Source organism: Setaria italica, chromosome IV, assembly GCF_000263155.2.
Source record: "Setaria italica strain Yugu1 chromosome IV, Setaria_italica_v2.0, whole genome shotgun sequence".
NCBI classification, from domain to species: Eukaryota; Viridiplantae; Streptophyta; class Magnoliopsida; order Poales; family Poaceae; genus Setaria; species Setaria italica.
This window is the reverse complement of record NC_028453.1, coordinates 37,639,297-37,658,081: the sequence shown is the minus strand read 5'-3', so window position 1 is coordinate 37,658,081 and position 18,785 is coordinate 37,639,297. Positions and strand designations below refer to the sequence as shown.

The 18,785-nt window shown below is 43.3% G+C and overlaps 2 protein-coding genes across 2 annotated transcripts; one reads left to right on the top strand and one right to left on the bottom strand.

Annotated features, from left to right (window-relative positions):
- Positions 1–1,177: 1,177 nt before the first annotated feature.
- LOC105914258 (putative F-box/LRR-repeat protein At3g28410) lies at positions 1,178–1,963 on the top strand. The gene has a single exon (XM_012845337.1). The coding sequence runs from the start codon at positions 1,178–1,180 to the stop codon at positions 1,961–1,963; it is 786 nt and encodes a 261-aa protein (XP_012700791.1).
- Positions 1,964–12,631: 10,668 nt separating this feature from the next.
- LOC101786193 (uncharacterized protein C05D11.9) lies at positions 12,632–17,931 on the bottom strand. Its single transcript, XM_004966203.3, has 10 exons — positions 17,480–17,931; positions 16,781–16,877; positions 16,536–16,652; positions 16,232–16,459; positions 15,653–15,768; positions 15,038–15,583; positions 14,461–14,569; positions 13,592–14,148; positions 13,095–13,280; positions 12,632–13,006 (listed from the first exon to the last, which is right to left on the bottom strand). Exons 1-10 carry the CDS (start codon positions 17,908–17,910, stop codon positions 12,808–12,810), a joined length of 2,586 nt encoding a protein of 861 aa, XP_004966260.1. The 5' UTR covers positions 17,911–17,931; the 3' UTR covers positions 12,632–12,807.
- Positions 17,932–18,785: the final 854 nt, after the last annotated feature.

Genomic DNA, 18,785 nt, shown 5'->3' with positions numbered 1-18,785 from the left:
CATATGTGATTGCCATGACTGGTCTTTATTCTTTTGGTTTCTTGACATAGAGGACGTGTATGCTTAGACATTTTTCTGGAGTTAGCAATACATTATTTCAGATACTAGTGAAATATTATCATATTGGTATGGAGATGCTAGTGAAATATCGCATCAACTTATGCAAATAAAAGCTGTTCATGTAACAATATCAGATGTAGTGTTCTCAGGAAGACAGGAATATAACCATTTCACTTTGTCGTTGACCAACGTATCAAGAACTGAATTTGAATCTTGCATTGGTTGACTTTTTTTTGTTTGCAAATTATTTGAATTTTTAGTGTTGCAGTACCAGATGTTGGTGATCGTGTCACTTATGAGCGAGGATTGCCGCTATTTTCTCTCAATCTGAAAACAGCATATGAACTTACTTGCATTCCAGGAATACAAACATTGTTTGGTACAGTTACCATGTTGAGATGTACAAGCAACAAACCTGGAAAATACATTAGACGAGTTCCAAGGTGTTCAATTTTCTTTATCTGATCATCCCTTTCAGTAGTACAAGGGAAAAATGCGGTCCTACAAAAGGTGGGATATAGGGAAGGGAATTTCTAGATAGCCTTACCCTTACAAAATTCTGCAAAGAGGCTGGTTCAAACCCAGGAACTCCGGGTCACAAGTTGAGAGTTTTACCACTGCACCAGGTCCACCCTTCTTCTCGCATCCTCTAACTGGATATCAAATATTCAGATACCGTAGCACTTACGAAAGAACTCTCATTGACTTTGTTTATCTGTTACTTATATTTCTACCTTACCAAACGGTGAATTTCTTTAAGGAATCAGCACTGTCATGGATATCATCGATTTTGTTCTGTGTAATTCAGTGGACTGAATTCAGTGCCATATGAGGCTATATTTCTTTCCATCATAATATGGTTAATTTTATACAGCATCATGGTCAAAAACTCTTTCAGTGTTGTGAGCATTATATTGTTTCCCTCCTTGTTAAGTATGAGATTTATGCCTCGCCATTTCAAGAAGCTGGGTGTAGTACAGCGCACTGCTTTGGAAAATCTATCTTCATATGAGCTTCTGACTAGTAAGGCTGCAGTATGCCTTTCTCTAAAAGAAAGGCTGCAGTCTGCCTGATTAAATGGAAGTGATTTACGCGCTCAAAGAGGCGACAACTAGCAATGGGCAATGGCGCTCGGAATCGGAAGGAGGCGGCGGCGGAGGCGCCAGAGCGAAGAGGTGGCGGGTGGACGGTCAGGGGGCAGCGCAAAGAGGCGATGGTAGGAACGGAGGCGGTTCTGGTGGACCGCATCTCGGCGCTGCCGGACGACGTGCAACGGCGCATCTTGACCCGCCTCCCGCTCAAGGACGTCGTCCGCTCAGCGGCGCTCGCGCAGGGGTGGCGCGACCTCTGGAAGAGCCGGTGGGCGGAGCCGACCTCCTGCCGCGACATCCACCTCCTCCCCGGCGACAACTCGAGGAAGGCGCTCGGCTCGCTGGAGAGTGCCCCGCGCCGCCGCCTCGACCGCTTCTCCTTCGTCTCCGACAACGAGAAGCTCAGGCAACCGTACCTCAAGCGCTTCCTCGCGTACGCTGCCGAGTGCCGCGTCGAGGACCTCCACGTCGAGGTGCGTCGGAGCCTGGTCTTCCACCTGCCGCTGTCGAGCCCCCTCCTCGCGCACCTCTCCCTCCGCAACATCGACATGTACCACATGTACTCCAAGGGCGCCCAGCCTTTCTACGCTCTCGAGTCCATCCACCTCCACTCCGTCAACATCGGTGTGAAATTCAGCAAGGTCATGGCGCTCTGCCACCGCCTCCACACTCTCGATCTGCGCCGCTGCAACCACATACTGTATGGTGCCGAAGCCTGCACCCCACTCGGCCTGAGGAGAATCACCGTCGCGGAGTGCAATTACGGGGAGATCAAGCTAGATGTTGTGCCGGAAGTGGCGGGCCCACTTTGATTCAATGGTATTCAACTGAATACCCATTATTTTTGCAAAAAAATTTCATATATATAGTGTATTTTAGGTGTATGTATAAAAAAAACAAAAATACAAAAGCTAGCATACACATTTCACTCGAAAAGGTCCACCGGAGGCCAACTTTGCTCTCCCTCGACTGGCCCAACTGGCCCATCCGGCCCATCCGGCCTGCATCTGCCCACACCCCCAGTTCCCCACCGGCCCACCCGGCCACCCCCACCGGCCACCGTGAGCACAGGGACGCACGCACCACTGCACGGTCAGTCCAGGCGCGCGAACCCTAGGTCTGAGGTCCCTAGCGGCGTCCGGCGGCGGCGGCGTCTCGCGTCCGGCGGCGGCGGCGGACCGGCGATAGGCCTCGGCTGGCGGGCTAGGAGGGCGGCGGGCGGCCTGCGGCCGGCGCGCGATTGGCGCCGAGCGGAGGCGCCGCGGGCCGCGGCTGCCGACGGGCCGGCGGCGGCGGGCGCGCGCCTGCTGCGGCTACCGGCGGCTACTAGAGCCTGGAGGGCAGCGGGCGGCCTGCGCGGCTGCGCCCTGCCGGCTGCCGCCCTACCCCTGCGGCCTGCGCGCGGCCGCGCGCGCGGTTGGGCGCCGCGACGCCGCGACGGCCGAGTGCCGACGACGGGCCGGCGGCGGCGACAGTTCTGGGCGGCGGGCGCGCAGGTGCAGCGCGCTGCGCGCTACTGGTGGGTCGTGGGCGGTTAGGCGCGCCACTGCGCCAGTGATTGCTATTTCAGTCGGCCGAGCCAGTGATTGCCAGTGATTGCTATCAGAACTGATTGCTATTCCTCCGCGAGTCCAGTGATTCATCAAGTCTACTGATTGCTATTCCTGATTGTTTGTGAAATTGAGGTGAGCATTTTGCCATTTTCAATTGTTTGTCAAATTAGGAAGCACATCAACTTGCAAAATGTGGATGCTCATGAATTTAGTTCAATGTGAAATTGTGTAACTTTTAGGTTTGAACCATGAAGAGGAAGGGTAGTGCCGCTACTGATTTGAGGATTTTCATGGCAAGGGCTGCTGCAAAGAAGAACGGAAAGCTAAGGATAAGGACATTTGTTACCATTTTGCTGTTTTAGCCTCTATTTATTTCACATGTTGCCACTTTTATATGTTGATCATTAGTAGCTGGACAATTTCAATTTGTGATCAATTTTATTAATCAATGATGCTACCATTTAATTCTGTGTTATAAAACTATAATTTATTCTATCAAATTTTTTTCTTGCCATCTCCAATTTTAAATACCCATAGTCTAGATCCTGCGCCCGCCTGCCGGTGCCTAGCCTATGTTCTTTCCGCTACAGCAGCAGATTTCTCGGTTCGCTCTTCGTCCTTCTGAAGGACGCCACGCTCACAGACCTTTACATTTGCTTTTCTGACCATGAGCCAATATTCCAACAAATATTGGCTCTCCCGGATGTTCTGTCTGGCCTCAGTGTACTCACCATATCTAGCAATGCCCTTAAGGTATGTTCTTTGGATGGTAACTCAAAAGGTTGATTTGTTTCAGAAAAGAAATCATAGTGTCACACCCTGAAATTTTTGAATTTGATTGAAAAGAATAATCAAATAATAATTTTTTCATAATTTTAAAAATTTTCCAACATTTACTTTCTTGATAGGAAATTTAGTATAGAAAAACAGTTGATTATTTTCTAAATTAAATAAGGTTGTTCTGTGTGTGTTGCATTCATGCCGATGCCTTTTGGTATTTCATGAGTGCAAATGTTTTAAAAACGCGTTTAGATAACGATTAGGTTCTTCTGAGAATTTTTTAGAATTTCTTGGAATTTATTCTCATTTTTCCTAGAGCTAAATCTTTTTATTAGAAGGCTCTAAAATCTTTTCTCATGAGCTTCAAGTATTTTATTTGGGCTCCCCGTTTTCCAAATCAATCTCCAGGAATTTTTTTGAATTTTTTTCAAAGTATTTTTCGTGATTTAATTATGATTTCAGGATTTTTTGGAATTGTTTTTGAATCTGAAATTAATTCCCAAAATTAGAAAAAAGGAAATTAAAACCGGACTCCAACCCAGCCTATAAACACTTTCCGGTTCCAACACCGCAAACCCCACCTCGTTTCGACGTTGAACATATGCATTTGTTAAACTCCGGCAATTCTGCGAAATCGTAAGTCTTCGGCCGAAGGTGATATTCGTATCATTGTTTTCATTCTATTTAGCGCGAGTTTGAACTCCGTCCCCGACAATCCCTTTTTCTCTCTTTTTCCCGTTCCTGTTCATCGCCGGCCATGGCTTTGGCCCCGTGTCGCTGCCTCCTGGGTGCCAGCACCCGGCTCACCGCCTCCTGGCCCTGCTGTACTCGGTCTGTATCATCGGTTCCTTGCCTTCCTTTTTTTTACACAGGCGCTCAGGTAGGGAGCCCGGGCAGGTGCCCAGGCTCACCGAGCCTTGAGTCCGCCCCTGCGTTGGTCTGCTCGTATATTTAATTATGCCACACGCCCTGTAACAAACACGGACGCTGTCGCACAAGGTCATTTCCTTTCTTTCCTTTTTCTAGCCGCCACCATAACAAACCCATCGCCGCCATCGCACATGCACACGCCCGAGACAAATCCGTCACTTGCTCCGCGTCGCCGTTGCTTGCCCTGCACCTTCGCTGACCTCCTCGTTGGGTAATTGTTGACCATCGGTAAGGACGCATGCAATCCATTGTATCCTTCTCCTGAAGCTTTCTCATCACCTACTCCCTAACCTCACTACTAGACCGACGTCGATCTGTTGTGAAGCTGAACGCTCGGTCGTGAGCTGCACTGGAAGGTTGGAGGGTGTTGTGCGAGCGACGGCGTTGCAGCTCAAGTGTGAGTTCTCGTTACCCTCTGTTAAACATGTTCATGTAGATTAGATCATGATTAGGCCTAATCAGACATGATTATACCCAAGAGGTTCTCCGATATGGCATGTGTTATGTTAATTAATCTATTAATCATGTTCATTATGATTAGATCATAATTAGGTCTAATTAGACATGATGTAGCGGGGAATTAAGATTGAACGGTAACTTGACTTAGCAGGCCATGATGTAGTGGGAAATTTTGTTTTTTGAAATAATCTTCTTGTAAAATGCGAAGAGAAAGGCAGTTGTAGTTCTAATATAATTACTACTTACTGTAATCATGTTTCTTTCAAAAAAATAATTTATTATGGGGAATTGTCTCCTTGAACCTGTTGCTTTGCTTATAACTCCTTTTTTAGCAAACTCCTTTTTCCATTGTCAATAGTATTAGCGGTCAACAAGTGCAAGTTATTGTACGATCCTGGTGAACTTTAAACCACTACATTCAGCATCCTAAATCTCAACGTCCATCCATGTCAGACGGTTACCGACAAGCTTAACACTCACTGAATCATATTACAGAACTGGCACTAAGTAAATGAGTTTATACGTTATCTCCTTTTTCCATCAATAGTCATCCTTGGAGTAGCCATCCATGGAGCTGACGCCCACTGGTGACGAGGGTGGCTGTAGTATGGATATATTGCTGGAACTAGAGGAAACTACTCCCAAGACGGATTACTTGGATGCCAATAAATACCAAGAGGGTTTGACACCTAACAAACCCAAAGATGTTCATATGTCACAACATGTGTTGATCCCTAACGAAACCAACGAGTTAGAAGATGCTTTCAAGATTCTGGAAGGTAGTTTATGTTTCGTTCATATATCAGGTTGCTCATTTGATATATTTTCACAATATTTATCAGGTGCAATGATCTTTATCCTCAAATTTTATGATTATTTCAGGTTACGAATGTACTGTCAATGATCATGCCTTCATTGAAGCTGCTAAAAAGATCTCAGCTGAACCAGGTAGGGAAGAGCTTGTGCTCATCGATGATGTCCTGGTGAATAGGAATCACATGGAGTGCTTATTTTGTTGAAACGCATACCTATATGACGAGGTAATAACCCCGAGTACAAATTTATGGGAACAAAAATCTTTTTTTATATTGAGAAATTATTCATGGTTGATTTTTTGCAGGTCATAAATGCGTATATCCACCTATTGCGAACTCAACATAATATGATAAATAGGCCAGGTGGTACGTGCTACCTAGAAAATACAAGTATGATCATGTTAATGAAGGGGGATGGTGAAGAAAAACGGAACATGGAGGACATGGAGGATCACTATCCCTCATGTGGGCATTCACAGGTTCCACGGTTGGCTAAAAGGGTATTATCGTACATGCACCACGATATGGTAACTACTATTTTCAACATTATGATATATACTTCAATTATCCAATACACGTTCCTCGGCTGACATTACATTCTTACCAATAAATATAAAAGATACACACTGGTATCTTGCTATAGTGAATGCGCGAAGGCGTAAGATACATGTGTTAGATTCTTATGGAACATTGTTTGGGCGCAAAGACCTCGAAAATAATGTGAGTTTTTGCTATCTCAGATATTTCTATTTTTTTTTGCAAACTGCATATACTAATTAACCAATACATGTACAAACAGTTGAAGGGATTGCGGATGCAGATGAAAAACACATTGCAATGCACTGGCCTTAAAGATCACGCTTGGCTGGACGTCAATGTTGACACCTGGGATGCTGTGGAGGTCATGGTTGACAGAATACAGTTTGATAGGTATGTATGATATTGCACACTGATTTAAAATACCAATTCTACAATCTCATATGTATATATCTTATTTTTTTTTCTATATAATAATGATTCTGTAGTGTCTCATGTGGGTTATTCATGGTTGCCTTTATAAAGTATTGAACTGGGGACCATCTGTGCGCTACCGTGGATCAGTACTTTATGTATAACTTTAACACAAGTAATTAGTGAATATTTTTTACTAGCATATTTTCTGAATTAACTGTGTTACTACTAATGTACAGGAGAGTATGGTAAAATTTAGGACTAAAATGGCAGCTACATTACTATCAACTATATTTAATGAACGGTTAGGTAAACCATTACTACGTAATGAGGATGAAAACATCGGAAGTCCGAGTGACTTTGCAGAAATAATAGAACCTAACGAGTTTCAGCAGATCAAACAAAAGAGGAAATCCACAAATAGCCATGAAAATGCACTTAAACTAAAGAAAATCGATACAGAGATAGACTCAAATAAGCAAGATGTTCTTCTATACTACGAGGACTGGCCCTTGAAGAGAGATGAGTTAGCTGAGATTTTTTGTGATTATATTTTGATAATCAAGGATCATGCGGAATTGGAGTAAGCTCAGTACTTCATCACTTTCGTTTACCACTAATAGTATTGCAGTTTATTATGATTTCTCATGCATTGTCCCTATATATTGATTTGCAGTATGGTTTGGGTAAGAAGTGATTTGCCCTATAAGAGTGTGTATAAATTCGGTGAACTCAAGGTGTTGTTGAAATGAGGTTCGCCCATGCCTGAACCATTTTTCAACTTAGGTGTCTGATTTCTTGCATATCGAGAGGTTAAAGGGTTGATAAGGTACAACAACAAGGTTGCAAAGCATCACGTGGATTTGCGATTATGTGTAAGTTAGCTTGTTTATAATATATTGTGGAATATACTGCATATATTGTCTATTTATATTTATTAATTATACATAAAATTGATAAGTGGTCCTGATCATGGCTATATATCATTCTGCTTCAGAAAATGTTGGAGTTAACATGTCATGAAAAATATCGTAAACATCACAATGGTAAAGAGTTGAGTGATGTGATCGGTAGATGGGAAATAGTAAACTATGACATACTAGGTTGCAGATATGTAAGTTCTTTTCATGCCGTTATTTGTTCATTACATATTCTTTGTGGTGCTAATACTGAGTGCTTTGCAGTTTCTCTTGCCATGGAAGCATGTCAATACCTACCTGCTTTATGTACTCGACATTAAACGGAAGAAACTTATTGTGATTGACACTAAATCCATTCCAAAATATGCCATGGATGTGCCATATAAACATTATGTGATACAGATTGTAGGGTTTCACCTAAAATTTTATGAATGCATTTAGACAGCTTAAACCTGATTCATGGGAGGATGTTCACAAATGGGAATTTGAACGCGCGAAAGGGATTGTGGAAGACACGGATGAGCTCTGACACACCAGCATTTTAGAGTGTCAATATCCTTTATTTCTTAAAATATATGTTTGTATATTTATATAGCTGACCATTCATTGTACCACTGATTTTCATATGGATGGCTTGTTCTACAGTACATGGTATAGTGGGATAGTCCTCAAAACGTGCACATCGAAAAAGTGAGTAAATATGCTTTGTTGTACGTTCCTTTGTGGTTTTACAATATACGATAAATCCCATCACACGAGAGCTTAACTTGAAGTAATCACTTATCTTACGTATATGATGCTATAACGATGCGGCATAACTTCTTCATCGATCTTCTAGCGCACGAAGCGAATGCCTGGAGGACAAGACTACCGGGCATTGTAAAATATTTCCTTTGGTGCATCATAGGCAAAGAAATAGGATAGATGGAGGTGGTATTTGGATGACCTGTATTCGTACTTGTTCCACACGATTATTATCCTGCTGAATCCAATCTTGGATCATATACTTATTTCATATTTATACATGTTTTATATTTTTATTATCCCGTTGAATCCAATATTTTGCAATATAAAAATTTTGTTGCCCGTAGCAACGCACGGGTACGATCCTAGTGTTTTAAAAACACGTTTAGATAACGATTAGATTCTTCCGAAAATTTTCCAGAACTTTTTGAAATTTATTCTCATTTTTTCTAGAGCTAAATCTTTTTATTAGAAGGCTCTAAAATCTTTTCTCATGAGCTCCAAGTAGTTTATTTAGGCTCCCCGTTTTCCTAATCATCTCCAGGAATTTTTCTAAATTTTACGGGGTATTTTTCGTGATTTAATTATGATTTTAGAATTTTTCAGAATTATATTCGAATCTGAAATTAATTCCCAAAATTAGAAAAAATGAAAATAAAACCGGACTTCAACCCATCCTATAAACACTTTTCGGTTCCAACACTGCAAACCCTACCTCGTCTGGACGCCGAACATATGCATCTGTTAAACTTCGGTAATTCTGCGAAATCGTAAGTCTTCGGTCGAAGGGTGATATTCGTATCGTCGTTCTCATTCCTTTCAGCGCGAGTCTGAACTACGTCCCCGACGATCCCTTTTTCTCTTCTTTTCCTGTTCCTGTTCACCGCCGGCCGTGGCTTTGGCCCTGTGTTGCCACCTCCTGGGCGCCAGCGCCCGACTCACTGCCTCCTGGCCCCAAGCCGCGCCGTGCCCTCCACCCGCCGCAGCCCGGCCCCCTGCGCGCCGCCACCGCCGAGCGCCACCCCTCCGTGCCTCCTGCGCTGCGCGCCGCCCCCGCTTGGCACCGTCGCCCTGCCCCAGCCGCTGCCTCCTACCGTCGCCCCATGGCCCGGCGGCCGCCGCCTATCGCCCCTTCCCCCGGTCCTGGCTGCCGCCGCCGGCAAGGGTCCGGCCGCCGGCCACACGAGCAGATCGAACCGAGGTTGAAGAAGATAAGGCCGACTTTGCATTTTGGCCCTTGCATAAAATCCTATGGAAACCTTATATTCTTCGCAACCTAGTCCAACACGAGCCTCTTTTTCAGATCTAACCCTGAGGTCTCATCTATTCTCCGTGACTGTTCACTGTGTCTCGGGAATCTTTATTGCTAGCCCCTGTTATCTACGGTTAATCACGATTTGGTCCTTAGAGCCTTGTTTAATCCACAAATTTCACGTTTTAGCTCCGTTTAACCTCATTCTTGTTGCGTTAGATTCATATCAACTTAAATTACGCATTAGAAGCAATGTTGATCACGTTCTCTGTTTTGTAATTCGTTCAAAATATTAATATGATTAAGTAATTATATACTTGCTTTTCTAATTAAAATCTAATTAGAGTTCAACCCCGCGTTTTCATAACTAATGTAAATTTAGTTAATATTATTTAAATAATTCTTCCAATTAAAAGCTAATTAGGTTTATACATCGATTGTCTTTAAGAAAATGTTAATATGATTAATATCAACGTGAATGAGTTTCTAATTATAACTTGACTAGTTCAACACGACATATAAAGTTATTGATTAGATTATATGTTATTAATTTTCCAAGGTTAAATGTTTAAATGGCATAATTTATACATCAATGTTTATAAATAAAATTTGACTAAATTTTACATCATCTTTTCTATGTAAATATAACTTGATTAATTCCAACTAAGGATATTTTTCTCTAAAAATATCTTTACATTGTTTTTCTCAACTAAAATAAATGAAGCATGGAGCCCTTGTATTTTATTTTATAATCCAAACCTCTCGATAGTTGTATCTTTTTAACCTTAGTTCCTTGCGTTTGCGTGATCCTAGAATCGAGCCCTATCCTTTAGTACGTTCTTTTAAAGCTTTTTTTTTATTGGTGTATTATTCTTAGTTGCGCTTGTTTGTTTGTTTGTATGTTTGTGCCGGTAATTGCTTCGAGTAGAAGGATTGCTATTCGAAAGCTTTGAAGATTAAGAGTTTCAAGAAGAGCTGAAGAGCAATAAGAGCAACTTTTTATTGGAGAAAGGCAAGTGTCCCTAACCATCCTTCTATCTATGCTTATTTTACAAGAATACCATGTATTAAATTGGAACATGGAGCAACCACCTAGGAAAACAGTACAACCATAAGACCAACAGACTTTGATCTTGGCTAATTAATTAGAAACTCTAGTTTGTGATAGTCTTACCGAAAGGGCAAGAGGAGCTCATAGGTTGTGCGATGGCTTGTCCAGTCAAGGGGTGTACGTTCCACTTGGGGGAGGGTTCATTCCCTTATAAGGAAACCTTAGTGGGTTATCACTTATTAGTAAATTTTTGTAAAAGCCTCGTAGCGTCCCTATGCAGTCACACCTTAGTAGTGTGATAAGTGCCTACTTTTGCACAGCATGGTTGGGTCCAAAGTTCTTCTGAACTTTTACGCGACTTGTGGTGAAAGTGTACAACCTCTGTAGAGTGTAAAACTGATATATTAGCGTGCTCACGGTAAAGAGCGAACTGGACCCTCACATGATTAATAAACTTGAAGATGGACTTAAATCGTTATTCTGGTTATTTCTTGTGGCCTTACTATGTACCAACCATAAGTGTACTCACCCTTGCTTACTGCTGCTTAGAAGAAGGTGTTTGAAGTTTTCTGAAGATGATGCTGAGTCCTAGGCGTACGCAGCCCCCAGTCGATTGTCTGTGAAGTTTGGAGCCTCCGTTTCTAGGATTAATTAAGCTGTATATCTCTGATAGACTCGTAAGTCAGTACTTATATTCCTTTACGTCATATTGTTACTGTTATTCATTGCTGATGTCACTATATGTATGAAACTAGATCCTGGGTAGTATTTGATTTTATTTTAAAACCGGGTGTGACACATAGTTTGTTTACTAATCAATTAACCATGCCCTTTAGATCTTCTATGGTAGAGCAACTCCCCAATGGGCCAATAAGATGAGCGTCTTGCAGAGTTTGAGAGAGCTACAGCTGCTCATGCTTGGAATGGAGATGGACAACCTAGCTAACATTTACCAATTCCTCAAGGCTCGCCGCTGTTCTAATCTTGAGAGGCTCTTTATTGTGCAGGTTAGCATTTTTTACACCTTTCTGAATCACTTCGCTTAGTAGCCTCTCTTGTCATTTTATTGAATCTGCATCTGCATTCTTATTTGTTGAGATGCTTCTGCATGATTGCGGTTAATCTTTGCAGCTCCCGGCTACCAGTGATGTGCCCTTGGAGGATTTAGTTGAAGAGGTGAGGGTAGAACTACCAGAGGATGGCTTAGTCAACCTTAGAATGGTAAAGGTCATGAACTTCAATTGGCGCCGCTTTGAGGTGCAGCTAGTGAGTCTTTTGATGCTGCTAGTATCTCCCAACGTTGACCCGCTGCATGTGCCTGGTGTACAAGAAGCTGACCTTTCTCTTCTCAAAGAAGCCTTGGCCCGTGGACGCATTATTGTCAGCGAGTCTGACGATCCAGCAACTCAACCATTTCATTCGGAGGTCTTTGTCGATGTTTAACTTTTTGTGCCAATCGATTTGTGATCCTATAGATCATAAGATCCGAGCTGTATATGTTTGTCTGTAGTTTATTGACAATGTATGAAGGAATGGCAATATCTCTGCAACTTCTTTTCTTCAATTTTACTGTTCGTCAAGTAATCTAAATGCATGGTATTCCAGCGTACGCTTACCACTTTCATTTGACGATTCAATATGAGGGTGAATTCTATGTAGCTATATATAAGGAACAGTGACATGATGCCAGATTTTGCCAGTTGCCTTCTTTTTGGTTTGCTAGAATCAGATATCAGATTCACTACTTCCGCCTGGACATCGGGGAGGTAGTACTTTGTTATTTTATATGTAGTGCAGTGCTCATATTTGTATTTCTAGATCGAGAATTCACAGTCAGCCGTATTTCTAGACGTAGAGTTGACATAGTTCCTTCATATCTATTTTATTTTGTGAGGGTTAGTCCTTGTTGTAACAAAATATGGTTGCACTATACTACTATGAATACATCGTACCGGTATACCCTGTAGTTTTTTAGCAAAAACAGCACTGGAAACCCCACTGTGGAGCTGAGGTACCTGGTAGAGATGGACATCAATACACCATTCATCATTTCAAGTATTGCAAAATTGAATTGTCAAGTCATAAGCACTGACAGAAAAGGTCATAAATCTATCAAAATCGTGATGATACACTTTACAAACAGGGTTTCAGTGCTTGCAACAAACTTTTGCAGTGAGCGAGAAAATCATACAGGTTCCAGTCTACAGAAACTCTAGATCTGACTCTTGGTGTTCCAGGATGATTGTCGCCAGCGATCGTCGGTACGCTGCTGATCTTGCATTCCTGACAAGGACACAGATCTCTCTGCCTTGCAAGTTTTTATGCGCCCATTGCTGTCGCCTCAGCACTGCAAGAAGCTTCGCCTCGCAGAATGCAACCGCAACAGCATCTTGCCCATTACTGCAATAATAAGTGAATTTTAGCACAGTTTGGAGCTGCTATACATTACGTTAACAGAATGAATCAATGGGAAGGGAGATCGTGTCACCTTCCATGGACGAAACCAGTAGTGACAAAGCCTATTGGCCACCTGAATGCATCCCGTGCGGCATCATCTTTGGGCAATTGAAGGTTGCCAGTGCTAGAGTCGAACCAAGAGAAATAGGAACTAACATGGGACTGAGGGAGCTGGAGTTCCCATTTTTCTACACATTCTTCCTCTTCTTCCTCTGATCTATTCCATGCATGAAATGAGATTAGTTTCTCCAACAATTTTTATTTTTTATTTCTTATTACCACCTAAGAAAGAATACTGCAAGACAAAAGATTAGAGAAGATGTATTTAACAAACACTCAAATCATCCATGTTGTGTTAAAATGCCAAAGTATCCTGAAGATCGCTAAAAGATTTCAGTTACATGTGAAGTTGTGAACTAAAAATGCATTTACATTCCAAAAAGGACCAATACACTCGTGACATCAGCAAAGAAATGATCTTAACAGAGCTCTGACAAGATATATTGAAAGGACACATGGGATACTGACCTGATTTTCCAAGCTGGAAGATCTGAAGGTAATGGGGCACAAACAACAGCACCCTCTTCAAAAGAACCTTCCTTGAAAGCTCGGATCAGAACTCTTGTAAGGCATACTGAACATGTCATTTTGATGGTGTCATCAGAAGTTAAGTTAGGTTTGTCAGCATCTGTTTCCATGCCAGATGACAAACTCAGATATTTCCTATCAAATTCTTTCACATATTGTCTCAACATTTGGATGGTTCTTGGCACATGAAGTTGCAAGGATGCAATGTTTGCTTGTGATGGTTCTACATCTCCAGATTTGGAATTTACGGACAAACTTTTGGGTAATACAATATTAGCCCGCACTAAGTCATCTACTTCAAGACCGCTCAATATGCCATCATCTTTATGAAAACAAGCCATGATACAGTGCCATAAAGGTGGCATAGGAACTGTTGGAGGTCTCTTGGCAGCAGGGCGGCACTCAACTGCTTTATCAAAAACAGCAGCTTCTTTGGACATATATGATGCATATGCTTTGCTGTCTGGATAATCATAGGGAAAGCATGGCATCCTGAACTGCATAAAAGATATGTCAGTACATTAGTAGCATTAAAGATAATATAAAAAATAATGCTGCTACACCAACGTCCGCTCCTTGAGGAACAAATTTCACTATCTTACTGCCTCTGTTCAACAAAAGGTAAGGCATCACCTTGTTCCCGTTGTATTTCATAACTTTGTCGCTTAAGTTCAACAAAAGCGATTATAGTCTGACAAATTTGAGGCTTCATCAATATTTTACCATGCCGCTAATTCAAGAAAAGCAGCGACAATTGGAAGCGTGGTAGAGCGTCTCATAATTAGCCCATTCTATAACACATACAATACCTTTGTTGCGATCCACCGTCTCTCTCTTAGGCCAATTACGTGTGCACCATGAGATACTAGAAAAAGCCAGAAAGGTTTCACCCAACTCAAAGGTAAAATGATAGACCACCTGTATATTCATTGAACGTGGACAATAAGACAATCTCGTTAACAGGACGACAGGACAAAAGAATATAAATCACAAATTCACCATTTTAGAAAGATTAGTGCACCAACTCACTAGACAAACCACAACAGCACATTATTAAGAACGCAAGACAGACAAGTCATGATATTTTCAACCAATCTAAATAAAAGCCCCCATAAACAATGATGATAATAGATCTTGAATCATATTTCTTATAAGAAGCAAATCCTCCAATAACTTAAATCTGAAACAACCATGAGATAGATTCAGGTGTAACCATAAGAGGGCAAACTCATAATTAGGCCACAAACTTGATGCAACCATGCAAATGCCCCTTTACTTTATCATGGAACAATATTAAAGCTACCATAGAAGTCAACGATTTATTCACATGCTATTGCAAGCAGGACACCTGATGTCACATCTTCGAGGATGAAAGATAGATCTTACCCTAGAGAGGGCATACCCTTTTTGGCATGTTTCAGGAGAACAACTGGGCAGGATCGACTGAAGCTATCCTTCTCTTGTGTTGTTTGTCCTTGATCATTTCCAGAATCCAGGCAGAAAAATTTTATGCGCTCATGTTGCTTCTCCATACAAAGAACCTCCTCTGCCACAGGAGGATTTATGCTTTGGCTGGAATCCCACAGTTCTCTACAGTCAGAAAGGAATATATCATGCTTTCCAGGTTGCATCCACATCGATGACAACATATTTCCAACCTCTGATGGCGCCTCATCAGCATTTGGAACTACATCTTCCTCCAAGCCTTCGTTCTCCTTGTCAAGTGAGACTAATTTAGAAGAAACTGTTCCCTGGACTGACACTTCCCTGGGGTCATGAACTATCATGGATAGGATAGCACCAGGCTGAAGAATCTCAGCATGATCAATAATGGATGCTTCCAAAAGATGAGGGACAGTAGAGGAATCCGGGGGAGTATCAATTGATGTGGACTTATGACTTGTATCTGGTACCATGTTAATTTTGCTTGCTCTGCATTTGTTAAAAAACATAAATAGCAAGCCTTGACATCATTTTCCCCCAGTGATAAAAGGCACTTACTTGATTGGATGCAACATCTTTTTAAGAGATTGCATAGCCTTGCATCCCATGACTTCCAGCCTTCCAATTTTTCCCTCTAATGAGCAACATTTGACCACACTACCAGAATCTTGAATCTGCAGTGTAAGGCAAGCAAAGTAAGAATGGTATTACAACAAGGAAGAAATGTATTAGCAGCAGTAAGGATTACATATCACAAGACAAATTATGCTACCAATTAATATCTTAATTTCCCCTTTCAGATCATAAAAGCAGCAATTTTCAAAACGCCTAGATATTGAGCAGGTGGATGTTCCTCATTATTATTAGGACATAAAAGATGGTAAACACTACCGCAGCAACCATGGAAAACAAAATAACTAGTATTTTCTGATCCAAGGACAGCACTCAACTAATGTGTATGTTCAGAAAGGCAAGCAATAAAGAGAAAAGGGAGCAAGGTTTTCTTTTGTTGTTCCTCCTAAACATGAATGATGATGCATCCTAGTGTTCTCTTTGAGTAGAACACACTTAATCTGAATAGGAGGTACAAATACAATTTTACTTGGATTCGTATAATAAATAAGATAGAGGAAGTACCTGTTTCTCACATGCAAATCTTATTGCACTAAGCCCTTCGTCAAGTGCAACAGGATGGATCCATATCCACAATTGGCGTCGCAAGGAACTTCTGCTTTTTTCATCAAAGCTGTGAGCAGTGGACAGATCTCCTTCAGTCTCTGATTTGTCATTTTCTCTTGAGAATGGGCGCCACATGTATGTTACTGGTCCAATAATTTGAGAACGAGGACTCCCAACACCACAAAGCTGGAAAGAAGAATTAAGTCATGGTTGTCACTCCAAACACTTCCAACCATACTGTCTGCGGTGAACATGTAAATACCATAGCATTCTCATAGCAAACACCTCGCATAACTTGATCTTGTAGATGCTTCAACTCAGGTGTTTTGTCTACAGGAGAAGGGCGCAGAACCATTCTGAGAATGGATAACAGGGAGTCCTGGAAAAGTGAGCCAGCACACCCAATAAGATTGTTGAATTATTAGAAGATGAAAAACACTGATAATGGCTAGCTGGAATGGGGAAGAATTTTATAAGCAATCAAGGGACAAAGGACGGGAACAGAACCTCAGGACCATCAAGCTCAACTGGAATGAAGTAGCTAGCATCATGGACAATCGTGCCATTCTTCAGCCGCTTGAGAACACTCCTTGAACCCCTCCCTCTGCACAATGGCATGTTCAACCATGTTACTCATTTGAATTCACATATATGTCAATCCTCGGGCAAAAAAGTTTAAATTACACCAACATCTCTACATATGACACTGTACAAATCAGAAAGGTGAAACTACTTATAAAGGATTTCTCCTCTCCAATTAACAAATGCAGCACCGGAAGGTACCAGATGGGTCATCTCACAATATACTTGCGTTTCCGACTGGTCAAGTTTCGTCTCTGAAACACCGAAATGGTCCCACAGCCTCTACTATATTTGTCAATTATCACTAAATATATGTAGCAGTCTAGGATTTTCACCATTAAATTACTATTTGTTTTGGCTTTTCTAGATACATAGCTTTTGATGTGTATCTAGAAAAGTAAAAAAGAATAGTAATTTGGGTGCATCAAAAGCTATGTATATAGAAAAGCCAAAATGAATAATAATTTGGGACGAAGGGAGTATTTCAGAAAGGACCCACTTGCAACGTGCAGTAGAATTTAGCGAGCAATTTAGCGAGCAAACAACTCAAATACTGGTTCTGAGATTCTAGCGCACTGAACAAAAATCCTCCCTTTCCCCTCACAACACATCGCCATTGCTCACCTCCCCTGGGCGCCGACGGGCAAGACGAATCCCCACCGCCTCTCCATGGCGAACCTCTTGGCGTGCCACAGGTGCGTGCGCAGCCGCCGCGCGCCGTCGCCGGCGACGGAGAACCCCTCCGCGGGGTTGCCAGCGAGCTCCCGCTGCCGCCTCACCCTCCTCGATTGTTTCCGTGGCGCGGAGCTCCCCTCCCCGGCGGGACCCACCTCTCCGGTCCCGGCTGCGTCGGCTCCGCTCCAGCGGCGGCGGCGCTTGCTGGGGAGGTGCCCCGTGGTGCGGCGGCGCTCGGAGCGTGGCTGCTTCCGGGAGCGGCCGCCGCCATCGTCGAGGCGGGATGAGATTGCGGCGTGGAGGGAGCGGAGCTCTCCGGCGCGAGCCGAGGCGAAGCGCCGCACCTCGAGCTGCCGCGGCGGCGGCGGGACGCCGGCCATTGGGCGGGAGGGTTTGCGAGGGCTTAGTGGTGCTCTTTTGCGGTTAGACCTCTAACATATTCATGTACAGTACCTCGTTGTATTCGGCCTGCAACGAAAGCCCGATAGATGGGCCGAATACTGGGCCTTGCAGCACCGTCCATAGGCCCACCTCCCTGAATGGCCTACTTCAATAGCCCAGCTCTTTTCCTTTGGCTTTTTTTTTTAGAGCAAATCTCTTTTCCTTTAGCTGCGCGGCGGATCGGCGGGTCAGCCAGCTTTCAGCCCCCAGAAACTGAAAGCCCAAACAAACAGCCAGCTTTCAAGCGGGCCAGAAGCTATGGAAAGCTACATTTCAATGGAAAGCTAGAAAGGAGAAAAAAATGAGCTTTCGCGAGCTTTCGAACCTAAGGCTCCCTTTGGTTGGATTTTCCAACCTGCTTTTGCTTTTGCAAAAGCCAAAAGCCAACCAAAGGGCCTAAAAGCTCTACGTGCTTTTGCTCAAAAGCTACTTTTGCTCTAGTACAAAATCAAAAGCACCTTCCCCCTACTTTCAAGTGTTTTTGGGGTAAAAAATTACCCACCTACCACTGATTATGATGTACCCTTTCAGATCTATTTTTTCTCCCGCACCCACGGACCTCTCCTCTCCCCCGTTCACCCGCACAGCACCATCTTCCCACCCGTCGCCCGCCGGCCGGCCGTCCGCCTCCCCTGGCCGCCGGCCGGGCACCATCGCTGTCCCTGGCCGCCGGGCCTCGCGCCGCCGCCCCCTGACGGCCGTCCGCCGCCCCCATCGTCGGGCCCCCGCCGCCGGCCCCGTGACGCCCGCCGCCGTCGCCGGGCCATCTGACGGCCGCCGCCGCCCCCTAATTGCCACCGTCGGGCCCATCACC

Bases quoted from the DNA above. Each gene is read 5' to 3' on its own strand.
- LOC105914258 (XM_012845337.1), top strand. From the start codon at position 1,178: ATGGGCAATGGCGCTCGGAATCGGAAGGAGGCGGCGGCGGAGGCGCCA.
- LOC101786193 (XM_004966203.3), bottom strand. From the start codon at position 17,910: ATGGCCGGCGTCCCGCCGCCGCCGCGGCAGCTCGAGGTGCGGCGCTTC. The intron at 16,878-17,479 runs GTGAGCAATGGC...GCCATTGTGCAG, and splicing joins CCCGTCGGCGCCCAGGGGAG to AGGGAGGGGTTCAAGGAGTG. The intron at 16,460-16,535 runs GTATTTACATGT...TCTTCTTTCCAG, and splicing joins TTTGCTATGAGAATGCTATG to CTTTGTGGTGTTGGGAGTCC.